This window comes from Amblyomma mixtum, chromosome 1, assembly GCF_055824585.1.
Source record: "Amblyomma mixtum isolate Tamu chromosome 1, ASM5582458v1, whole genome shotgun sequence".
NCBI lineage: Eukaryota > Metazoa > Arthropoda > Arachnida > Ixodida > Ixodidae > Amblyomma > Amblyomma mixtum.
The window spans coordinates 327,278,320-327,295,672 of NC_143012.1; the positions used below are offsets into that span (position 1 = coordinate 327,278,320).

Below are 17,353 nucleotides of genomic sequence, written 5' to 3' on the forward strand. Positions count from 1 at the left end.
ATAGTTCAGGGTAGATCCTGTTGTATTGCAGTGGGTTCAGGCACTTGTTTGTAATTGCCTCCAGGCGACTGCCTAGGCTGTTAGACATATATTAGTGTGGGCAGAGAAAAAGAAATAAAAATAATGTTGCCCAGCGGAGAGAAGGTCCAGCGGGCCATGTAGAAGGCTTTGGTTAAGTCACCGAAGCTCGTCAGCCTGTCTTTCCGCCCGTCTTCACCATTGCTCTCTCCGGCATGGTTTGTGGGACCTCGTGCGGCAGAGTGAGGACCTCGTTGAGGTTGATGAGGTGAGGCTGTTGAACTTAATGAGAATGAGCCAAGGTTCTCCCACTACCTGAAAACAAGTAAAGCTCTGCGTATGCCTTGATGTTATAACAAGGCAAGTTCTGATTACATGCAGGAATGCATACCTCCTCAGATGTTTTCACCGATTCCATTTTATTTTCTGGATTATAGACTATTTATGTATTTGATTGCATGGTACAAAAAGAACATAATATGGCAGCGGTCCAATATATGCGTTACGTCAGTCTAGAAGCAACTGTAGTCTCGACATAAGCATCCCGTATACTAGGAGAAATGCCGATGATTAACTCTGGAACATGGGATGAAACATGTCAGTTTAAATGTGGCTACATTTCTCTTGTGGTGTTTTAGATAGCACATATAAATTATTAATAGAAAGTTTCATATTGGAAACCTTCCTTCATGGTACAGCTTTTAAAAGGTCATAGGCTACTCATTGCACTGCCAGCGATTAATTCAGGCTTTCAACAAGGAACCCTTACAGAAGAGGGTTGGCAAAGGTTAGTTGATTCATCATCAGTGAAAAGCACTGCTTATTCCCACCTTTCGACAGAAGGCACCTTTTGCTCACTCTGGTGCCTGTTTTGATAGCAGCAATGACAAGAGATGAGCACAAGGCGATTTTAAAGTGGCAGCTTTTCGATATCATTAAAGCTAGATGCCATGCTAAGGCAGCGTGGTGCCTCGCATGACAACACCAAAAGTGCATGAATTCCACACATTACTGGCTATGGCTTATTCCAAGAAAAAAAAAAAAAATACTTTCAAATGCAGCTCTGGCTATTAATCAGACCAGCACAAATATGCCGAGTGCAGAACAAACCAGTATGTGCAGTGCTCAAAGAGGCAGCCAAACCAGACTGGTTGCCATACCCCATATTCACAGTAGTCAAAATTCACGACAGGCCATTATATCAGTCTTTTACCCCTAACTTGCCTTTTTTCTATCCATGACAACTCCAGGTAAACAAAAATTCGCCCGACAATTCCACACTTTTCGTAGACACCCTGGGTAAAACGAACTGCAGCAGGCTGCTGCCATGGTACGAAAGATTTGTTGCAATGAAATATGCCTGTGTTCGCTTTGGTTGTATGGCAAACTCCTTTCCGGGCACAGACTTAGCCCATGCGAACAGGCGCACTAGCTTTGGCAGCGTTGACTGCTCTGTATGAAACATAGTATACATACTTGCCAATGTGACCACTGGGTTCAAGCAACCGCTTGCTCCCTTTTCAATGCACTAGCAATTCACTGCTGTTCTGCTCAGTCCGAGAGGCAATGCTATCAAAAGTATCGCAATCTGGAACCACACAAAAAACACTGGGTACTTTTATGAGCAGCTTTATTGGGGCCTGGTAAAAGCCACCGTTGTATGACAACAGTGGGCGACCAGCCACATGGAGGCTTAGTCGAAGAGTCCGAAGCCCATGTCGTCGTCCTCCTCTTCGGATTCCTCCTTCTTGGCTTCTTCCTTCTTCGCTTCCTCCGGCTTGGCCGCGGCTGCCCCACCTCCTGCGGCTGGGGCAGCTGCAGCAGCAAACTTCGACGGGTCCTTCAGATATTCCTTGGCCTGCACAGGAACAAGCAAACCTCGGGTAAACCTTTTCGGCAACCAGGCTACCAATGCTCAAGTCACACTACATGTCTGCCCCGAGAAACACTTCGCACATCGCTATGCTGGGCTGTTTGCTGCCAACTTGCATGCGCAAAAAAATTCTGACATGCACGTGCATAACTCGCGCTCCTTTGCCCCTCAACACTTGCCAGCCTTCTGAGCGCAGAGAAGGGCTGCATCTCCGTATAGCCAGCTATCCACATTCTGTCCCATTAGCAAGACAAAATAATTCTGTGCTGAAGTGCGAAGATAAATGACATTGCTAACTCAGCACACTTCAGCCAGAAACTTAATTGATGACACTTTACTCATTAGCATTAAAAAGTAACCATAGAAAGGTGTGGGAAGGCTTCTAATGCTATCGCACAAAAAGAAAAAAGCTCTTCAGCCAAAACCAGCAAACAAATGATGGTCACAAAGTTGGCAAAAAAAGAAAGGAGGGGAAGGGGGGAGGTGAAAGGGAGGGAATGAGCTCCATTAACTGTGCCCAAACGACAAGTTCGAACAACAAAACTGCAGGTGTAAGTATAAACTTCATGTTGCATTCTGCCAATGTGACACTGACCATTTCCGCTTCCTTGAACGTGATGTCCGTCTCCACAGCAATGGCAATAAGGTTCTTGAGACCATTGACAATGGAGTGCGGGGCCGATGCAACAGTCGGGTATCCAATGGCCAAAGACACGGAGGCGACATTGCGGACGCCTTCAACAAATGCAGACCGCAGGTCCTCTGGGGTGATGTCCAAGATGTCCGGGGAGAACACGGTGCCAGAGTCGTACACCTGCAGTGACAAGTGAACTATGTTAAACTTCCAGAAAATGCCCAAACCCATCCTCACATCTTTAAATACTCTTAGTAACATGTAACAGCGCACCCTACAATGCTGCTTGCAAAATAGGCTTGCTATAGGCAATCTGCAATGGCCAAGCGGCGCTGCAACTGCTCTAGCGCGCACCTAGAAACTGCTGCTGTCAGCTGTTTGGATGGCGATAAATGTGAGGCCACATTCTCGATGATTAGAAGGGCATGTTTGGCTAATAGCATTCCTTGACCAAGTGCTCTCAATGCAGTGGAGTTAGCTGATGCAAGCCATGTGTACCTTCGACAGAGTACGGAAGCTCTTGCCTGTAGCCATAAGCAGGTGGAACTACAGTCCACCTAAAAAATGTCTGCTTGTTTTGCTAGGCTATGTGTTGCAGCACTGCGACTGACACGACAAACTTTATCGCAGGTTGTCCGTCATTACTGCAACTTGCGAACAATTTTTATTTGCCATTTTCCACACCTGCTTGGGCACAAATCACTTTCAGTCTAGAACTGAAGCGCTTGTCCTCGTCTGTCTTGCTTTGTCCCTGTTTCAAATCGCACTGCATTACTCAGTGGCTTTCAGTGTGAAATGATATATCAGATAGTGGCTGTTCCCAAGGCCATTAAATCTGCATGAATAAGCTACAGATCTAAACTTTTCTGCTGCCAGGCGGCGTGACCTGTTATTACTGAGTGGCTAATTATAAGAACTTTTAAGATTACGCAAATTTTGCCCCAATGGTTATAAGTTTAAATGGTGTATTTATACTCGTTTATATTAATTCATATTAACCCTTTGATGCCCCAATTATCATCTCCACTTTGTGCAGCCAGTACACAGAGTTGTGCAATGGGCCAACTCAAAGGCCCAGACTCTGTAGAGAAATGTTGAAACAAATGTCTTTTTCCTGCAACAAGTCCCGCATTTGTACCCCCCCCCCCCCCTTTGCTTTACACAGCTCCCTAACTTTATGAGCAAGAAATACTGGCTAATGAGAACATGCCGACATCAAAGTTTGCAAGAAAGCTACACGGAGTAATGGTTGATAGCATAGGTGTGCAATGATATCAGCCGCTGTCCTCTTGAATCTGCGGCACTGCATAAAAGGGTTAAGAAAAGTATGCCACATCTTCTGTGACATCATTTCAAGGCAGCTATTGCCACAAGGCACGACCAAGAATAAAATGCAAGACAAACTGCTGCGCTACTTGGTTCCAGATGTTTCACTTCCGTCGCAGTGCACAAAAAATGAGCACAGACAGAAAGAGACCACAGCACTTTGTGATAAAGTGAACCAATAAGAATGCAAATAAGTAGAGTGAGAATAACTCAGATGACTACAAGACGCGCCGCTTCACAGTGAGCAGAGGCAACATTTGTGTGTACCTGGAGGATCTTGAGGCCGTATGAGAAGGGCGAGATGTTCAACATGTTCAGCAGTGTGGCCTCAGAAGCACCAACCCTGTCATCCTTTTTGATCAGATGGATCTCGTTCAAAATTTCAATGGTACCCTTTGAGATCTTAGTGGGAATCTGCAGGGCTTGGAAGAAGGAAGTCTTCTCGGGGCCGAGGCCGGTGTTCTGGGCCGGGATCATGACGTCCAGGGGGGCGAGTGCACCAGCACGGGCAGGCGCCTTCACCTTGTTCTCAATGATCTTCTCGCGCACCTCAGTCAGGTCCTCCTTGGTGAAGACAAAGCCAACGTTTCCCTTGATGTGGGGCAGCAGCTTCTCCAGGGCCGGGTTGTTGTCCAGGTGTCCTCGAATGGCCTTGCGGATCATGGTGTTCTTACCCATGAGGAGCACGGCGTGCTTGCGCAGCGACACTCGGATGGTCTGCATCTGCTTGGACCCGACATTGTCGACGCCCACGATGAAACACTTCGGGAACTCGTCGAGCAGCTGCACCAGCCGCAGGAAGTAGTTGCTCTTCCACGTCGTCTTATCCTCCCTGACCATCTTGGTAGTGAGCCAAGGATTACTCTGACGAGTTTAAGGACTGTCGTGAAAAGAGAAACAGCAGTTTACTGACAGGCTCGAGCAAAACGTGGCAACGTGGAGACGCACTCAACGCCTGGCAACAGGCGTGGCTAATTAAGCGCAACGCAAAACGCTCAGTGCACAAACGCAAAGCCTCTTTACTTTATACGCTGCCAAACCAAAACACACACACCCTTTCGACTCTCGCGACCACATCTTTATTTGCATGAAGCAATTTTCGTATTAAACGTACGAAGGTATGCATGCGCGAGCCGTCAGCTTCGGATCTGCGTGATTGTAAAATGGGCGCGAGAACGGCATACTTCATTTCCTCGGCATTCGCCTCGCGCTCGTGGCCTTACCACTGAAAGTCTACAAGGGTTCCAGCAGGTGCGGTATTCTCGCGTCCGCTGCGCTGCTGGAACGAGTACCGTGCCGTGCAGCAGATGACTGTACTTACTCATTAACTGAACGTGATAACACCCAACAGCAAGTAGCTTTTTGTAAGGGCTGTCGCACACAGATCAAACGTTTGCGGATCATCTATGCACATACGCAGACAGAAAAATGACGCGCTAACCAGAAAGGCAGTCTTCGGCGAGTGTTTAATGACAAGGCAAAAAAAGAGGCAAGGCAAAATAAGCACACTGTTTTCTTTAGCATACAACCAGCCGGCACTGCAGCTTGCCAGCGTGCTCGACACGACGCATATTGCTGCCCCAAGTTCACATCCCGATAAAAACACATTTAAAAGGTTCTATTTAGTTATCACCAGCTCATGCGAGAGCTAATATTACTAGGTTTACTCCAAGCTAAAGAAAGTGTTACCAAGAACTCATATAATGTTTGATTATTTCAGATTGTCGCGAGCAAAGCTACGTACCGATGCAAAGACGACGATACTTCGATGGAAAGGAAGTTTCGTACCGGAAATTGACTGCAGCTCTTTTGGACTCTTTGTCGCTCACTATCTCCACTAGGTGGCTGGATGGCGCATCGGGCGCCTGGAAGTAGCCTCGACGCAGGAGTCTTGGCTACGTGCTTGGCATTTTATTGGTTTCAGTTTCGTTCCCTACCGCTAAATGCATACAGCTATTATACCAACTGGCTCAGTGCAAACTGAAAGCAGATAATTTGTTATGATGCCTTACTGCACTTCCGCCTTCGTGATCATTGTATAATAAGGCCTGAGCGGAGTGAACTATCAGTTTCTATTATTTCGTGGGGTAGGAAACAGGATATGAAGAGCAATCTGTAGTAGTGATAGTAGTGAGCCCAACATGCGCGGTAAACGCGATGCATCAGAGTGGTTATTTCGATGCTGTGATTCAGCGCAAGTTTTGGTTATCTTATCCTGTTATATGATATGCTTTACATGTTGAATCAACTCTGTAACACAGTGTAATATAGTCAATATCAACATGTAATCTTTGTATTTGATCGACTCTCTTCAATGCATGCAAACCAGTGGTTGTTACCCAGCTTTACTCATAATTTTTTCTGAAGTTGCTTTCGAGCATTTGTTCCGAAAATAATGTTTAAAAATTATTATACTACGAATATATAGCAGAAAATTTATTGTGTGCAACCAGGAGCACTGGTGCTTCAGCCCAAGCTTTTGTCGCAAGCACTGAAGTTGCAGCCTTCTTTTCTAGTGTTCACACTTAAGCAGAGGAAAAGTAAACAAGCTTGAATATATATAATCTAGATTACAATTAACATCACTGTGGCGTCCTAAATTCAATGCAAGGCAGCGGCTAGTATTGCCGTTTCCTGTCTGCATCTGCTGTTTCAAACGTAATGATGCATTCAGAAAGCCAGTGGTCCTAGATGAAAATTTCCAACTCGCAATCTGCTGGTTTGTGCTGGTTTCAGTTGGTCCCAGCAGGAACCGTGCTGATTTTGTACTGCGCTGATTTACGAGGCAGGGCTTGCTGGTTTTCTACTCGGACAGCTGGTCATGCCCAGCAAGAACCTTGCTGGTTTTCTACTGGATCAACTGGTTTTAGCACAAACCGGCTCATCCCAACCACCAGCTTGCTGGTTCTGATCTAGGATCTGCTGGTTCCAGCTGAGAACTTTTTGCTGTTCAATTTGGAGAATATTATTTGGATAGTAAGGGTGTTCTTTAACCAAAAGAAATTTTCAGGTAAATCTCTTGTACTGTGCCTGTTTTAGACTGCATGAAGAGCACCAAATTTTGACGAGAAAAGTTTGCTCATTAACCATTCCTCACCGGCTGTCATCTCTTGTACACCCCTAATGAAGGGCATATATAGTGTATATAGTGTACCTGTGGTATAAATTCGAATGCGAGTATATGAGTTCTACGTGCAAGTTGTGTGTATTGTAGTTGTTGCCCTTGTTGCTGCTTGCCAAGTAGTGTTCGAAGTTGCGTCTGGCAGATCTGTGTGCCATTAGAGGGTGACTAACATTTTAGTGTAGGTTGCAAGGTTTTCTTAATTTTTTTGTATGCGCCTAGAGTTATGCAAACTTACTTTAGCCCTTGACTGTAATATTTCAAAAAGGGTAGAAAACAAAAGCCCATCATACAAATTGTTTATCCAAACAAAGAGAAGTTATTTTAATGTTTCAGTGCTACCAGGGCACCTAGTGGTTCTAGAAGCTGCTGGTCCCAGCACTGTTCGAAATGTGCTAATGACCCAAAGCTGTTGGAACAAACACTGTTGGAAAGAGCACTTTTGGAACCAGTACTATTGAAACCAGCAGATTCCCAGTTGGAAATTTTCACATGGGAAAGCAGCACTGGGCAAGGAATAAATGAAACCACGCTCGTAACATTCCAACCTACAAGGCTCAAGCTGACAAAGAAGGCTGAGTTGATTTGGCTCATTTCGATCTGTACATCACCAGGATCTGGCTCATCTTGGCGTGCTAGCACTAAAACCTCATATCTTAAGATTTCGCCAATGTTTGTCTGTCTGAAGCTCCTGGCAGGTGGCCCCACCTTCAGCAGGCTTTATGGCTAACTGTGCAGAAAACTTTATGGCAAAACACTCTATCAGTTGGTTTTGAACCAGGGGCGATGCAAACAGATCTCTGCTAGCCACTGCACTAGACCATTACGTCATCGCCGTAGCCAAACATCCCACTTGTCTAAGTGCTGGTCTCTTGCGACCTGCTTTGAATGTTGTTGTTTTCATCAACTTCCATCTGTGCACAATGGATCCAGAACACGCCACTATCACATTGCCCTCTTAAACTGAGCCTTGAACTGAAACCGAAGGCAAAACAAAATGTGAGTGAACCAAATTCACATTTGGCCTAACCATGCTAAATTGTCCGTCATTTTTATTTGGCATAGGATTTGCACGCAGGTTTTTTTAGGCGTTACTGGGCGCCTTTCGTTCTCATAGCTTTTGCGAAAGTAAGACCTATGAATGAGATTTCCATTAGAGCAAAATTTAGCTTAAAGGTTTGGTTTTTGGATTTGGCTCATTTAAAAAAAATTCATTTATTTCAAAACTAAGTACATCTTTGTTCTTTTCTTCGGATTTTTAATACTACTGCCTTTGCAGGACAGCCACCACTACCCACCACCAACAAAACCCACCCCTGCTGTTCATGTAGATGCGGACGAGTGAGGAGATGCATGGAAGATAAATTACTAGGGACCTGAAAAGTGCACTCTAAAACCACTACAAGATATTAAAGTCTTGTGAAGAAATAACCGCAATGCAAAGTAACAGAGACCAATAGTTTATAATTTCCTGCTTTTTTATTGAAAGCTGCTGGCGCACATTCGTATGTAAATCACCAAAAAGCACTGGAACATTATCCACACAATTATGACTGAATAAGACCAAAACATAGCACGCATGTACTATGTCTATCCCGAATCCTGTTTCATTGCAAGAGAAACACACTACTCATTAAATACAAAGACTGCCCAAAAATCCCGTCCTCTTGAAGCCAGTTCAACACATAAATACAAATCCCACGTCAGAATTATCAAAAATTATACACACAAAGCAGATTTGCAAATGCATAAAAAAAACTGCACTGTTGCATCTTTTGCATATAGAGGTTAGAAAATAAGAACTATATAATATGCAGATCGCCATTTGCCAAGCACGAACATAAAAGTGCTGCCAGTGATCACACCACATCTCACAGGATCTATGGCACTATATGGGCAATCCCTAATTACTGAACCAGTCCTATCGACCGCGCCTGCCCACAGGGGGACACCACATGTTCCCAAACCTGTCTGGCAGTTCACGATGCTGGCTATCCCATGTCCACGGTGCATCATCCTTAGAGTACGGGACCAAAGGCAGATCGTATGGAAGAGGCAGATACAAGGCACCATTATTGCAAGACTCGTCCGACACAACAAAAGTTGTCGCTCGTCCAAAGTTTGCAGGAAAAAGCAGCACTCCCAATTCATAAGAGCGTATCATCAGCTGGCTTCCATTCTTCTCGAAAGCACCCCATGCAGCTTTTGAAAGGTTTGCACTGGTTACAAGGAACCATGCTGCCTGCTTGCCACTAGGTGACAGTCGTGTGTACGTCTTAATGTGAGGAGATGCAGCAGTGCGGCCCAGGCGTTCACTCTTCCACCGGTGAAAGTACGAGTCCAACCACCGTTGCTTGCTGGCTGTGACTATGCTGTACGGAATTGAAGCACCTGCAGGGTAGCCCTCAAGGCTGCAGCGAACGTCGTCAACTGAAGGAAACACAAGTTTCAGGGGCACTGACTCTGGGATAGCTCCAGAACTCTTGGTTGCTGAGAGGCTAGAAAGGAACTCCCCTGTCAACCAAGCCTGAGAACTTGCACCCAGGGAGCCAATGCTAGAGAACTGGGCCACCAGGGGCCAGTGACCAGACACCAGGTCCTTGCTAGGCCCATGCTGATTAAGTAAGGTACGAAGTCTCAGATGGCCAAAGGATGACTTTCTTGGTCCTGTGTGTCTTCCTGGCACAGACCTGCAAGGTGGTGCAGAGAGTCATAAGACAGCAGCAAAGACCATCCACTTCTACTCATCACGAAGCAAAATGTACATTAGGTAAAGACTGGTTAGCACATTCTGTAGGTTGCTTGCACTGCTGATACAGTGGTTGCTGCATTGGACATAAAGAACACATTGAAAATCTGCTTATCACAGGATGCTCAGCCCTGTACTATGAAGACTATGTCTCATGCACATGACGTCATGCGCAAGCCATTTATCTAACACATACGCTTTTTATCGTCACAGGGGCTCTATGACCTTTCACATTTTTGCACTCTAAAATCCCACCAGTCAGCACAATGCTCCCAAGAGTAGTCAGTTACACAAACCCTCTTGTGCAAGCTACGTCTTTCCTGCTACAGATAGCTTGCACCAATGTCAGAGCAGCTGCCACACTGGCACACGAGGAGGAGAGTGGGAACCTAGCCCATTTCTACAATAACCTACCACCCCTTGCTCTGGCCAGAGAAGTGGAAGCTATGCCTGGTTTACCATCATACTGTGTGTGGTGTCCCGTGCAAGCCGTCTATACCAGGTGTTCTATCTATATGTAACCAAGTTTTGAAACAATACGGAGTGTCCGAGGCGAGCGAGACCAACTAAGTGCTGTTCAGAGTCATCTGGCCTAGCCTGCAGTATTTTTTCCGTTTTGCAAAGCAGTTAATTATGAAGACTAACTAGCCAACTTTTTAAATACCGCCTTTGGGGAAAAAGTGGCAATTTGGAAGTTTTAGATCGCCTTTAAAAACAGCCGGCTGAAATGTATGCCACGAGGTACCATTTATATAGCTTGTTATTTATTTATGTAACCCAGCCCTTGACAGTGGTGCTACTTGAGCACTGCAAGATGTACTCCTGGAGAAAAAAAAATCTGCTTATTTCTGGAGCGCTCCCTCCAGTAGGGCTTCGCATTTGCAGGATATCCGCCAGCAGCTGGTGTGTCAGCAAAGAGTGCGAGTCTCCATAAGGGTTAAAAGTCGTGATAAGAGACGCTTCCGCACTACTAGAATTGCATGTCTGATTCATAGCGACATTCGCACCATGATCTAAGACACCCGGTTCACTTTTGCAGGCACTTCAGAAAATTAACTGCCTCATCACTGAGAACTATACTCAGATGGCTCTGTGGCTGTACTCATGATAAATGGCGACAAGATTGGGACTTTCTTGGCAAGCAACCAAATATAGTTATAATGCTTGAAATTTTTACAAAGCCCGTCTCAATATACAGTTGACTTTCATTATTTTCATTCAGTCGGGACATGCAAAACCAATTGAAATTATCTTAAGTTAAAATCAGTAGATGCTTATCAGATTTGCAATGATTTTTAAACCATTATTTAATTAAACATTAGTTGTGAGGGCACCCATGAAAAGGCCTACAACACAGACATGCACTTCAAAGGGGTACGGACACAAAGTTTCTGGGTGTCCGTTTTCTTGCTTTGAAAGAGATCTATGGGTCTAAAAATCATGAAAATGAGCTCAAAACATCTGTGCGCAACCTTAATAATTCATTACAAATGGTTTTGTACTGTCAGTTTTGATATCTGACAGCATCAGCGCTGAAGTATGTCTTGATGTCACTGCCCACTGGCAAACCTGGACTGCCACAATACTGATGACGTCTGTGTCACCGGCAAGCACTGGTTGTTCCTGAGTACTACACTGGATTCGGCGACGTCAGAACAATAGGGGAAAGTGCACCTTGATGTCACTCGATCTGGGTGAAAAGACGAGCGGCTTCTTGGACAACGTTCGAAATCATACCAAATTATGTTCCACTCAATGCCTGCGACTGAACCTTGCTAGAAGGCATCTTCTTACGCACAGGAAACAAATCATATGGTTTGTTTGCATTCGAAATTTTGTGTCTGTACTCCTTTAAAGCCAGGCAAGCATCATATTTGAATGCGAAGGACCACTCCAAGAGTCAAAGAGCAAGTTTCACTTTGACAGCAGTCGGTCACAATTCCTGGGCATTGCTTTCATTGTCAATGCTACTGCCTTCTCATCCACACAGCACTATAAAAGCCTGATATCGAGAACTTGGCGAGTTGGTAAAATATTTAGGGCAGAGCCTCCTGTCAGTGCATTGTTTGACACGTTTCTTGATGTCTCTTGGTTCTTTTTTTTTTGGCATTTTCTTTTTCCTGTGGCAGCACATTTAAAAATGCAGTCCTATACACTCAATTTCAGCTATGAGTTGTCTAAGTCTAGTGTTTATCTTGTTCTTAATTTCATGTGAAGGCTTGAGGCTATGTTAGGTGATCAATAGCTGAGTTAACCACGCTATCTTCATGCAACATTGGTGCGGTGTAATGATGTCAAGGCATCCAGGCTGGACAAGCATCACTGGCAACAATACAGTATGAAAAGCACTAGCCAGAGACAAATTACTTTTTTTTTTTGCACACAAATGTGCAAATTCAGTTGCTGATTAGCTGACACTGGGCATAAGTTTCTTCTCATTATATGGATTTAGTGAAACAGAGCATGAATATAATTCCTCCTGCATTGCACTGATGTCTCCTTTTCTTTGTGGTTGGGTATCACATGGGATATGGCATGGTTGAAGTAGACTAAGCTTGGAAGTGAGCACGTCAGTCAGTTCAGAGTCTACGACTTACATAGAAAACTTTTAGGGCTTTAAGAGCAATCAGTTACATTTATAATCTAAGCATAGGTCATTTCCTATAGTAATGACTGTTCAGTGTTATATGTTCAAGATGAAAATAATAAAAAGCTAGACACCAATTAGGACTTTTGAATATGGTTGGATGAAGTGAAAAGGTGATGTAAAATTAAAGGAATCCAACTGTATTAGCACTTGACAGGACATTGCAAATGGCATTCTGAAAGTGGGAATTACCCAACAAGAAAAACCTTGACTGCTGAAAAGTCATGGGTGCGAATGTAGTGACACCATTCATTTATGCGAGCATCACTGTAGGCTGACAGGTAGGCGAGAAGGTCGGCCCTGAACCCAGTGTCTGAGTCGCCACCCTTCGAGTCCGATGAAAGGATGGGACAGACAGGGCTGACCCAGATGGCCTGTGTTTTCTGAGCCCAGTCCGACGCGACCAGATTGGCTGTGTGGATGACAACTCGCAGCCCTTCTTTGTAGAGAAGCAGCATCATCTTGGTGTGGTGCGTGCCGTACACAATTTCCAGTTTTGCCTGTGCGAAAGAGACGTTCTTGAAATCGGCCGCCGATGCCTCCAGTTCTTTTTTGGCTTCGCGCTGTTCGCCGTGCACGATGAGAAGGGGCAGGTTTCGAAACTCGGGGGGATACTGCTCCATTAGCCAGGGAATGTCGAAGCAGTAATTGAACTGCGCCGAGCGCACCAGATGACCCATCTCGGGTGACAACAGGTCCCGTATGGACCGCGCGATACGGGCGGCATTGTACCGGGATGGAATTCCTGTCACAGTTGTGTAGTACAGCCTCAACAAGGCGTCGTTGTAAGACAGGACCTTTGGCTTTTCAGCGTCGTGTCGATACGCACGCATGTGCTCGGAGTTTTTACGATAACAGTCGGGCCCATATTTGCACACTGGCCGATCGTCCGCACCTGCTGCTGCTGTGATCGTCTTGTTTTCACGCCTATCTTTTTCGCATCCTGTGGTTACAGTTCCGACGTCAGGTCTTGGCTTTGCTGTCTGCTTTTGAGCAGATGGGCGCTTTCCCGTGTTGGACGGTTTGTCGGCATTACCAGTACCCGACAGAAGCCTCCTGGAGTCTGACCCTGAGCCGCCAGAGGGCTTGCTAAGCACATTTTCGCAGTCGGTATCGCTGCCAGAGTCCGATATTTCGTGTACTTTGATAGGCCGCTCTGCGATCTTTTTCCGCTTGCGCGGAATGTGGTAGTCAGTGCCTCGGCTATTTGGTTCACGGTGCTTTTTCAGCGACTCTAATTCATCCGAGTCGATCGTAGCATCGGAGTCGCTCATACTTCTGCACTTCTCGGTGCTTATGAAGTAATGGATATAAATGCGCCTGTGTCAAGTTTACTGCATGGATCTGCTCCGGATAAGCTTATCTGAAGGTTGGGTTTTGGCGCCATACTATACACACGACACGACGAGCAGACGCAACCACACGCACAAATCGCCACAAATTACGGAGTATTTACGCACAAAAACTGCACAAAACTGCAGAATACGGTTATGACCACCAAACATGTACGGAAACGGCAGCAGCACAACTAGTGCTATCGATGTGCCATGAGCACGCGCACACACGCAAAAAGAGAACCAACTTCCAAGTGCGCCACTGCTACTACACTGCGGCTGCCGTGAGCGCACGACTGGCACGACATCACAATGCGAAAACTACGCTCGAAACTACTCAACAAATTTTCGGAAGAACTCAGCAGCACCCAAAGAAACGACTTTGACGCTAACATAAAGAGAGAAAAATTTTATTTCGTTTCGTGCTAACTGATCGCGCAGTCCGCGAGCGAAAAAAAGAAAAGAAAAGCAAACAGCAAGACCAGACACGCGCGGAGCGAGACAAGGGCCAGAGCTGCCTGAGCGCCAGGTGACGACACCATCGCGTTGGTGCCTTGGCCTGTCTGCGCGGACTGCGCGCGCGACACAGGAGAATTGCGCTTCCCAGAAGTCTTGCTGTATCCGTGACGCAACTTATTCTCTGCGTCGCCGATCCGCGAATGACGTATCGCTAAAAGCGAAAGAGGCGCATATACTGACTCTGCGGACTGTCTCGGCGTAGCGATTATCAAGAATCGCACTGCGTCCTATATCCTCGGTTTGCGACGCCTCGGTGAGTAATTGCGTACAGTACAATTTCCCTCACCGCGTGCACCTCTGTGTCGTCTGCTATTAATGACATATCCGCTCTCAGCGACGCACTTACAGTGCCGGCCCTTACTTCTTTGTTGTCGCAGTGTAAGCCTTTCCATTAGCGTGCATAGGTATATGCGTCATGTTCATCCTTCTCGCATGCTTCTTTACTTTGGTGTTTTTGAATGGCTTTTGAATTAAGTTCTGATTAGGCTGCTGTTGAAACTTGTACTATGCGATTAATTCATCATCTTGGGAGCCAAAACGGGCTCACTCGACTATAACTTTTATTCTCTAAAGTTGGCACTCAAATTTACTGTAAATTTTCCTCTTCCTATAAATTCGAACCGTGTAAAGTTACTTTTGAAGGCGAGCGTTAAGCAATCTCATTTCGATTGTTGAGTTAGTGACCTTGGTCACTAATAAAGTTCGTTCCACACTTTGTTGCAATTGTCGTTCACAGTTCCGAATTCTTTCCAATTTTTGAACTTACAAGTGGGCAAAGATTACATCAGCTGATCGAGAGTGGTTAACCTCGTTCAAAAGAAGAAAAGTGGGGCATGACGGACCGTAGGAATGGAATATCAGTGGTGAAAGTGTATACAAAATGTTAAATTTAATTGTTACATTTTTGACAGTTCGAATGTATAACCACTGAGAACTGCGTTAGCAACCCGAAGTCACATGCCGATGTCCGTGCTCAGGTCACGTGACCAGTCAGGTTTCTGACCTCATTGAAGTCTCGCCCAAACGTGAACCAGCGTGAGCGGCTCGCGAGATTCCTAGGAATTCTGGGAGAACCGTGCTGGCTGCGTGCATAACGCAGTCTGGAACAAAGCGTCGAGCAGGGTGAGTGTGGTTGGTGCTAGTGGGGGCGAGACAACTGATTTTTTATTGTGGGTTTCATTTCTTGTTTTTGTTTTGTCCGTGTTGAGCTGTTCGAATTCGAGCAGATATTTTTCTATTGGGCTGAACGCCTGTGATAAAAAGCTTTACCATTTCACTGATCAATTTGCACCGCCACTGCTGGTTCTTGCTCTTGGTTGGTCAGGCCTCGTTGTTCATTGCAGTTAGTCCTAGCCACAGCCATATTGGCCACCCGGGCTTCTTATCAGGGTTGATGAATTTTTTTTTCCCGCTCCTTCTATTAAACATCTACGAGTGGCCCATTCCTCACTGTTGGAATCTAATGAGAGCAATACGTTCTTTGAGAACGTGTTTTAGTTTCTGTTCGATTTTGTTAGTTTCGATGTAGGTCTATCGACGTAGTTGAGCAAGCACTAGTTTTCGCTGGCTGCTGCCGTTTGCGTTGCGCGAGGTAGGCGTCCATCAGCACCTTGGGACATACATTACTCGTCCTTGAAAGCAAGAAATGAAAACTTTGCCAGGCATGGTATCCTAAAGTCATAGAATCTAGCTCTAGCGTGCTACCCGCGCCTGTATGGATTCAAACACGAGAATGCCGTGAGCGAATTGACTCCTTTGTTCAACTTTGGTAAAGGCGTGGGCAAATCATCGGCTCATCGGTGCTGGCTGCGTAGTTAGGTGCCGCGGATGTCCACCGAGTTGGCAATGGCATCCCCGCATTTCCGGGCTGCCGTGGAAAGGGCGAGGGGGTAGTCCCGGCCTCCCCCCACCCCCTCTTGCTTTATATCTGGTACTTTGCGCCGAAGCACTGACGCACTGCTTTGCGTTCAAGGGAGGGCAGAGGGGGTCACGTTCAAGTCTTCGTGGGGCCGCACAGGGCGAGGGGGACAGAACACACGCTACGAACAGTTTCCTGTTCGCCGCAACTCGTTCCCTGCCCGAGGAGACTGGAGCGAATCCCGTTCTTCTTCTTGCCTCGTTTTTGTTTTCCTGCTTTCCCCTCAAAGTGACTGTGGCGAGAAAAAGAAATTAAAGCGCGTGTGTCCCATTTGCTACGTAGGCAAGGAAGGCGCCATTCATTCTCGCGACTTGCAAGAAACACCGGGGGAGGGGGGTGTTACACTGCTGCGGCGCAAAAGTCAACCTGTTTTAATTTTATTTTTCGCTCTCGCACCACTTTCCTCTCCCCCTTCCTCCGAATTGCACTGAAATTCTCTCCGGGGTCCACCGTGCCAAGCACGAGAACGAGCCAGGCTGCTTTACCCCAACATCCACATCTGCGAGAGCCATTATTCTCGGGGCTCTGCGTGTTCGCACCGGGACGTCTACTTCGCCGCCCGTCGGTTCGTCGCCGCGGCTTCCGCTAGCGGAACGCGCGCGGCCTTGTTTCAGGCGTCATTGGCGAGCCGCTAGACGTTCCTGCCGATTCGACATCGCGTTTGTTGCCGGGGGCCGGAACTGAACAGCCGAAAAAAGAGGGGTGCCGCGCAGCGTTTCTTCGCATGGTTCTACCTTCATGTCCCAGCCGCTTGACGTCCAAGGTCTCGGCAGTAAGGAACGCTTTGGTCTCCCTGAGTGTACGAAAAAAAAAAAAAAATCCCGCCATCTTTTAACGTTTTCAGAGTGACGCTGGGCATGTGCAAGCTTCGTTGTTTTGTTTGGCTGTCAGGGCCTGGCACCGTCCGCGGTTTCAGATTGCGTAGTAGCTGCCGACCTTGCGGCGGCGCGTGGTATCGGAAAGCCTGGTTGCCGTGGTGGCACAGCAGACAGCGCGCCTCCCTTCTGCCTTGAGGCAGGCCACGGCGCGCTTGAAAATGCACGCGACCTTGGGGGACGGCCTTCCAGATTTGGGCGACGGCTAGCCTTGTCTCTGCCTGCAGTCTTGCCTCGACGCTCCCCCCCCTCGCGAGTGCTTTCCAAGTTCATTGCAGCCGCGTCGATTGCCACGCGATATTTTTCGCTTTGGCGGTCGGTGAAAGGAAGGATCTGCGG

At 46.6% G+C, this 17,353-nt stretch overlaps 2 protein-coding genes across 2 annotated transcripts; both read right to left on the reverse strand.

The window, feature by feature from the left end:
• Window positions 1-1,631: 1,631 nt before the first annotated feature.
• Window positions 1,632-5,707, reverse strand: RpLP0 (ribosomal protein LP0). Its single transcript, XM_089567359.1, has 4 exons — window positions 5,596-5,707; window positions 4,119-4,731; window positions 2,487-2,705; window positions 1,632-1,876 (listed from the first exon to the last, which is right to left on the reverse strand). Exons 2-4 carry the CDS (start codon window positions 4,689-4,691, stop codon window positions 1,712-1,714), a joined length of 957 nt encoding a protein of 318 aa, XP_089423485.1. The 5' UTR covers window positions 4,692-4,731; window positions 5,596-5,707; the 3' UTR covers window positions 1,632-1,711.
• Window positions 5,708-8,432: 2,725 nt separating this feature from the next.
• Window positions 8,433-14,010, reverse strand: gkt (tyrosyl-DNA phosphodiesterase glaikit). The gene is made up of 2 exons (XM_089567361.1): window positions 12,561-14,010; window positions 8,433-9,662 (listed from the first exon to the last, which is right to left on the reverse strand). The coding sequence occupies exons 1-2, from the start codon at window positions 13,640-13,642 to the stop codon at window positions 8,894-8,896; spliced, it is 1,851 nt and encodes a 616-aa protein (XP_089423487.1). The 5' UTR covers window positions 13,643-14,010; the 3' UTR covers window positions 8,433-8,893.
• Window positions 14,011-17,353: the final 3,343 nt, after the last annotated feature.

What these genes read in the sequence shown, in the direction of transcription:
- RpLP0 (XM_089567359.1), bottom strand. Translation starts at nt 4,691, where the DNA reads ATGGTCAGGGAGGATAAGACGACGTGGAAGAGCAACTACTTCCTGCGG. An exon ending in ACGGCCTCAAGATCCTCCAG is followed by an intron (nt 2,706 to 4,118) that starts GTACACACAAAT and finishes TTGTCACTGCAG; the next exon opens with GTGTACGACTCTGGCACCGT. An exon ending in CGTTCAAGGAAGCGGAAATG is followed by an intron (nt 1,877 to 2,486) that starts GTCAGTGTCACA and finishes GTTCCTGTGCAG; the next exon opens with GCCAAGGAATATCTGAAGGA.
- gkt (XM_089567361.1), bottom strand. Translation starts at nt 13,642, where the DNA reads ATGAGCGACTCCGATGCTACGATCGACTCGGATGAATTAGAGTCGCTG. An exon ending in GTCAAGGTTTTTCTTGTTGG is followed by an intron (nt 9,663 to 12,560) that starts GTAATTCCCACT and finishes ACCACCTTGCAG; the next exon opens with GTCTGTGCCAGGAAGACACA.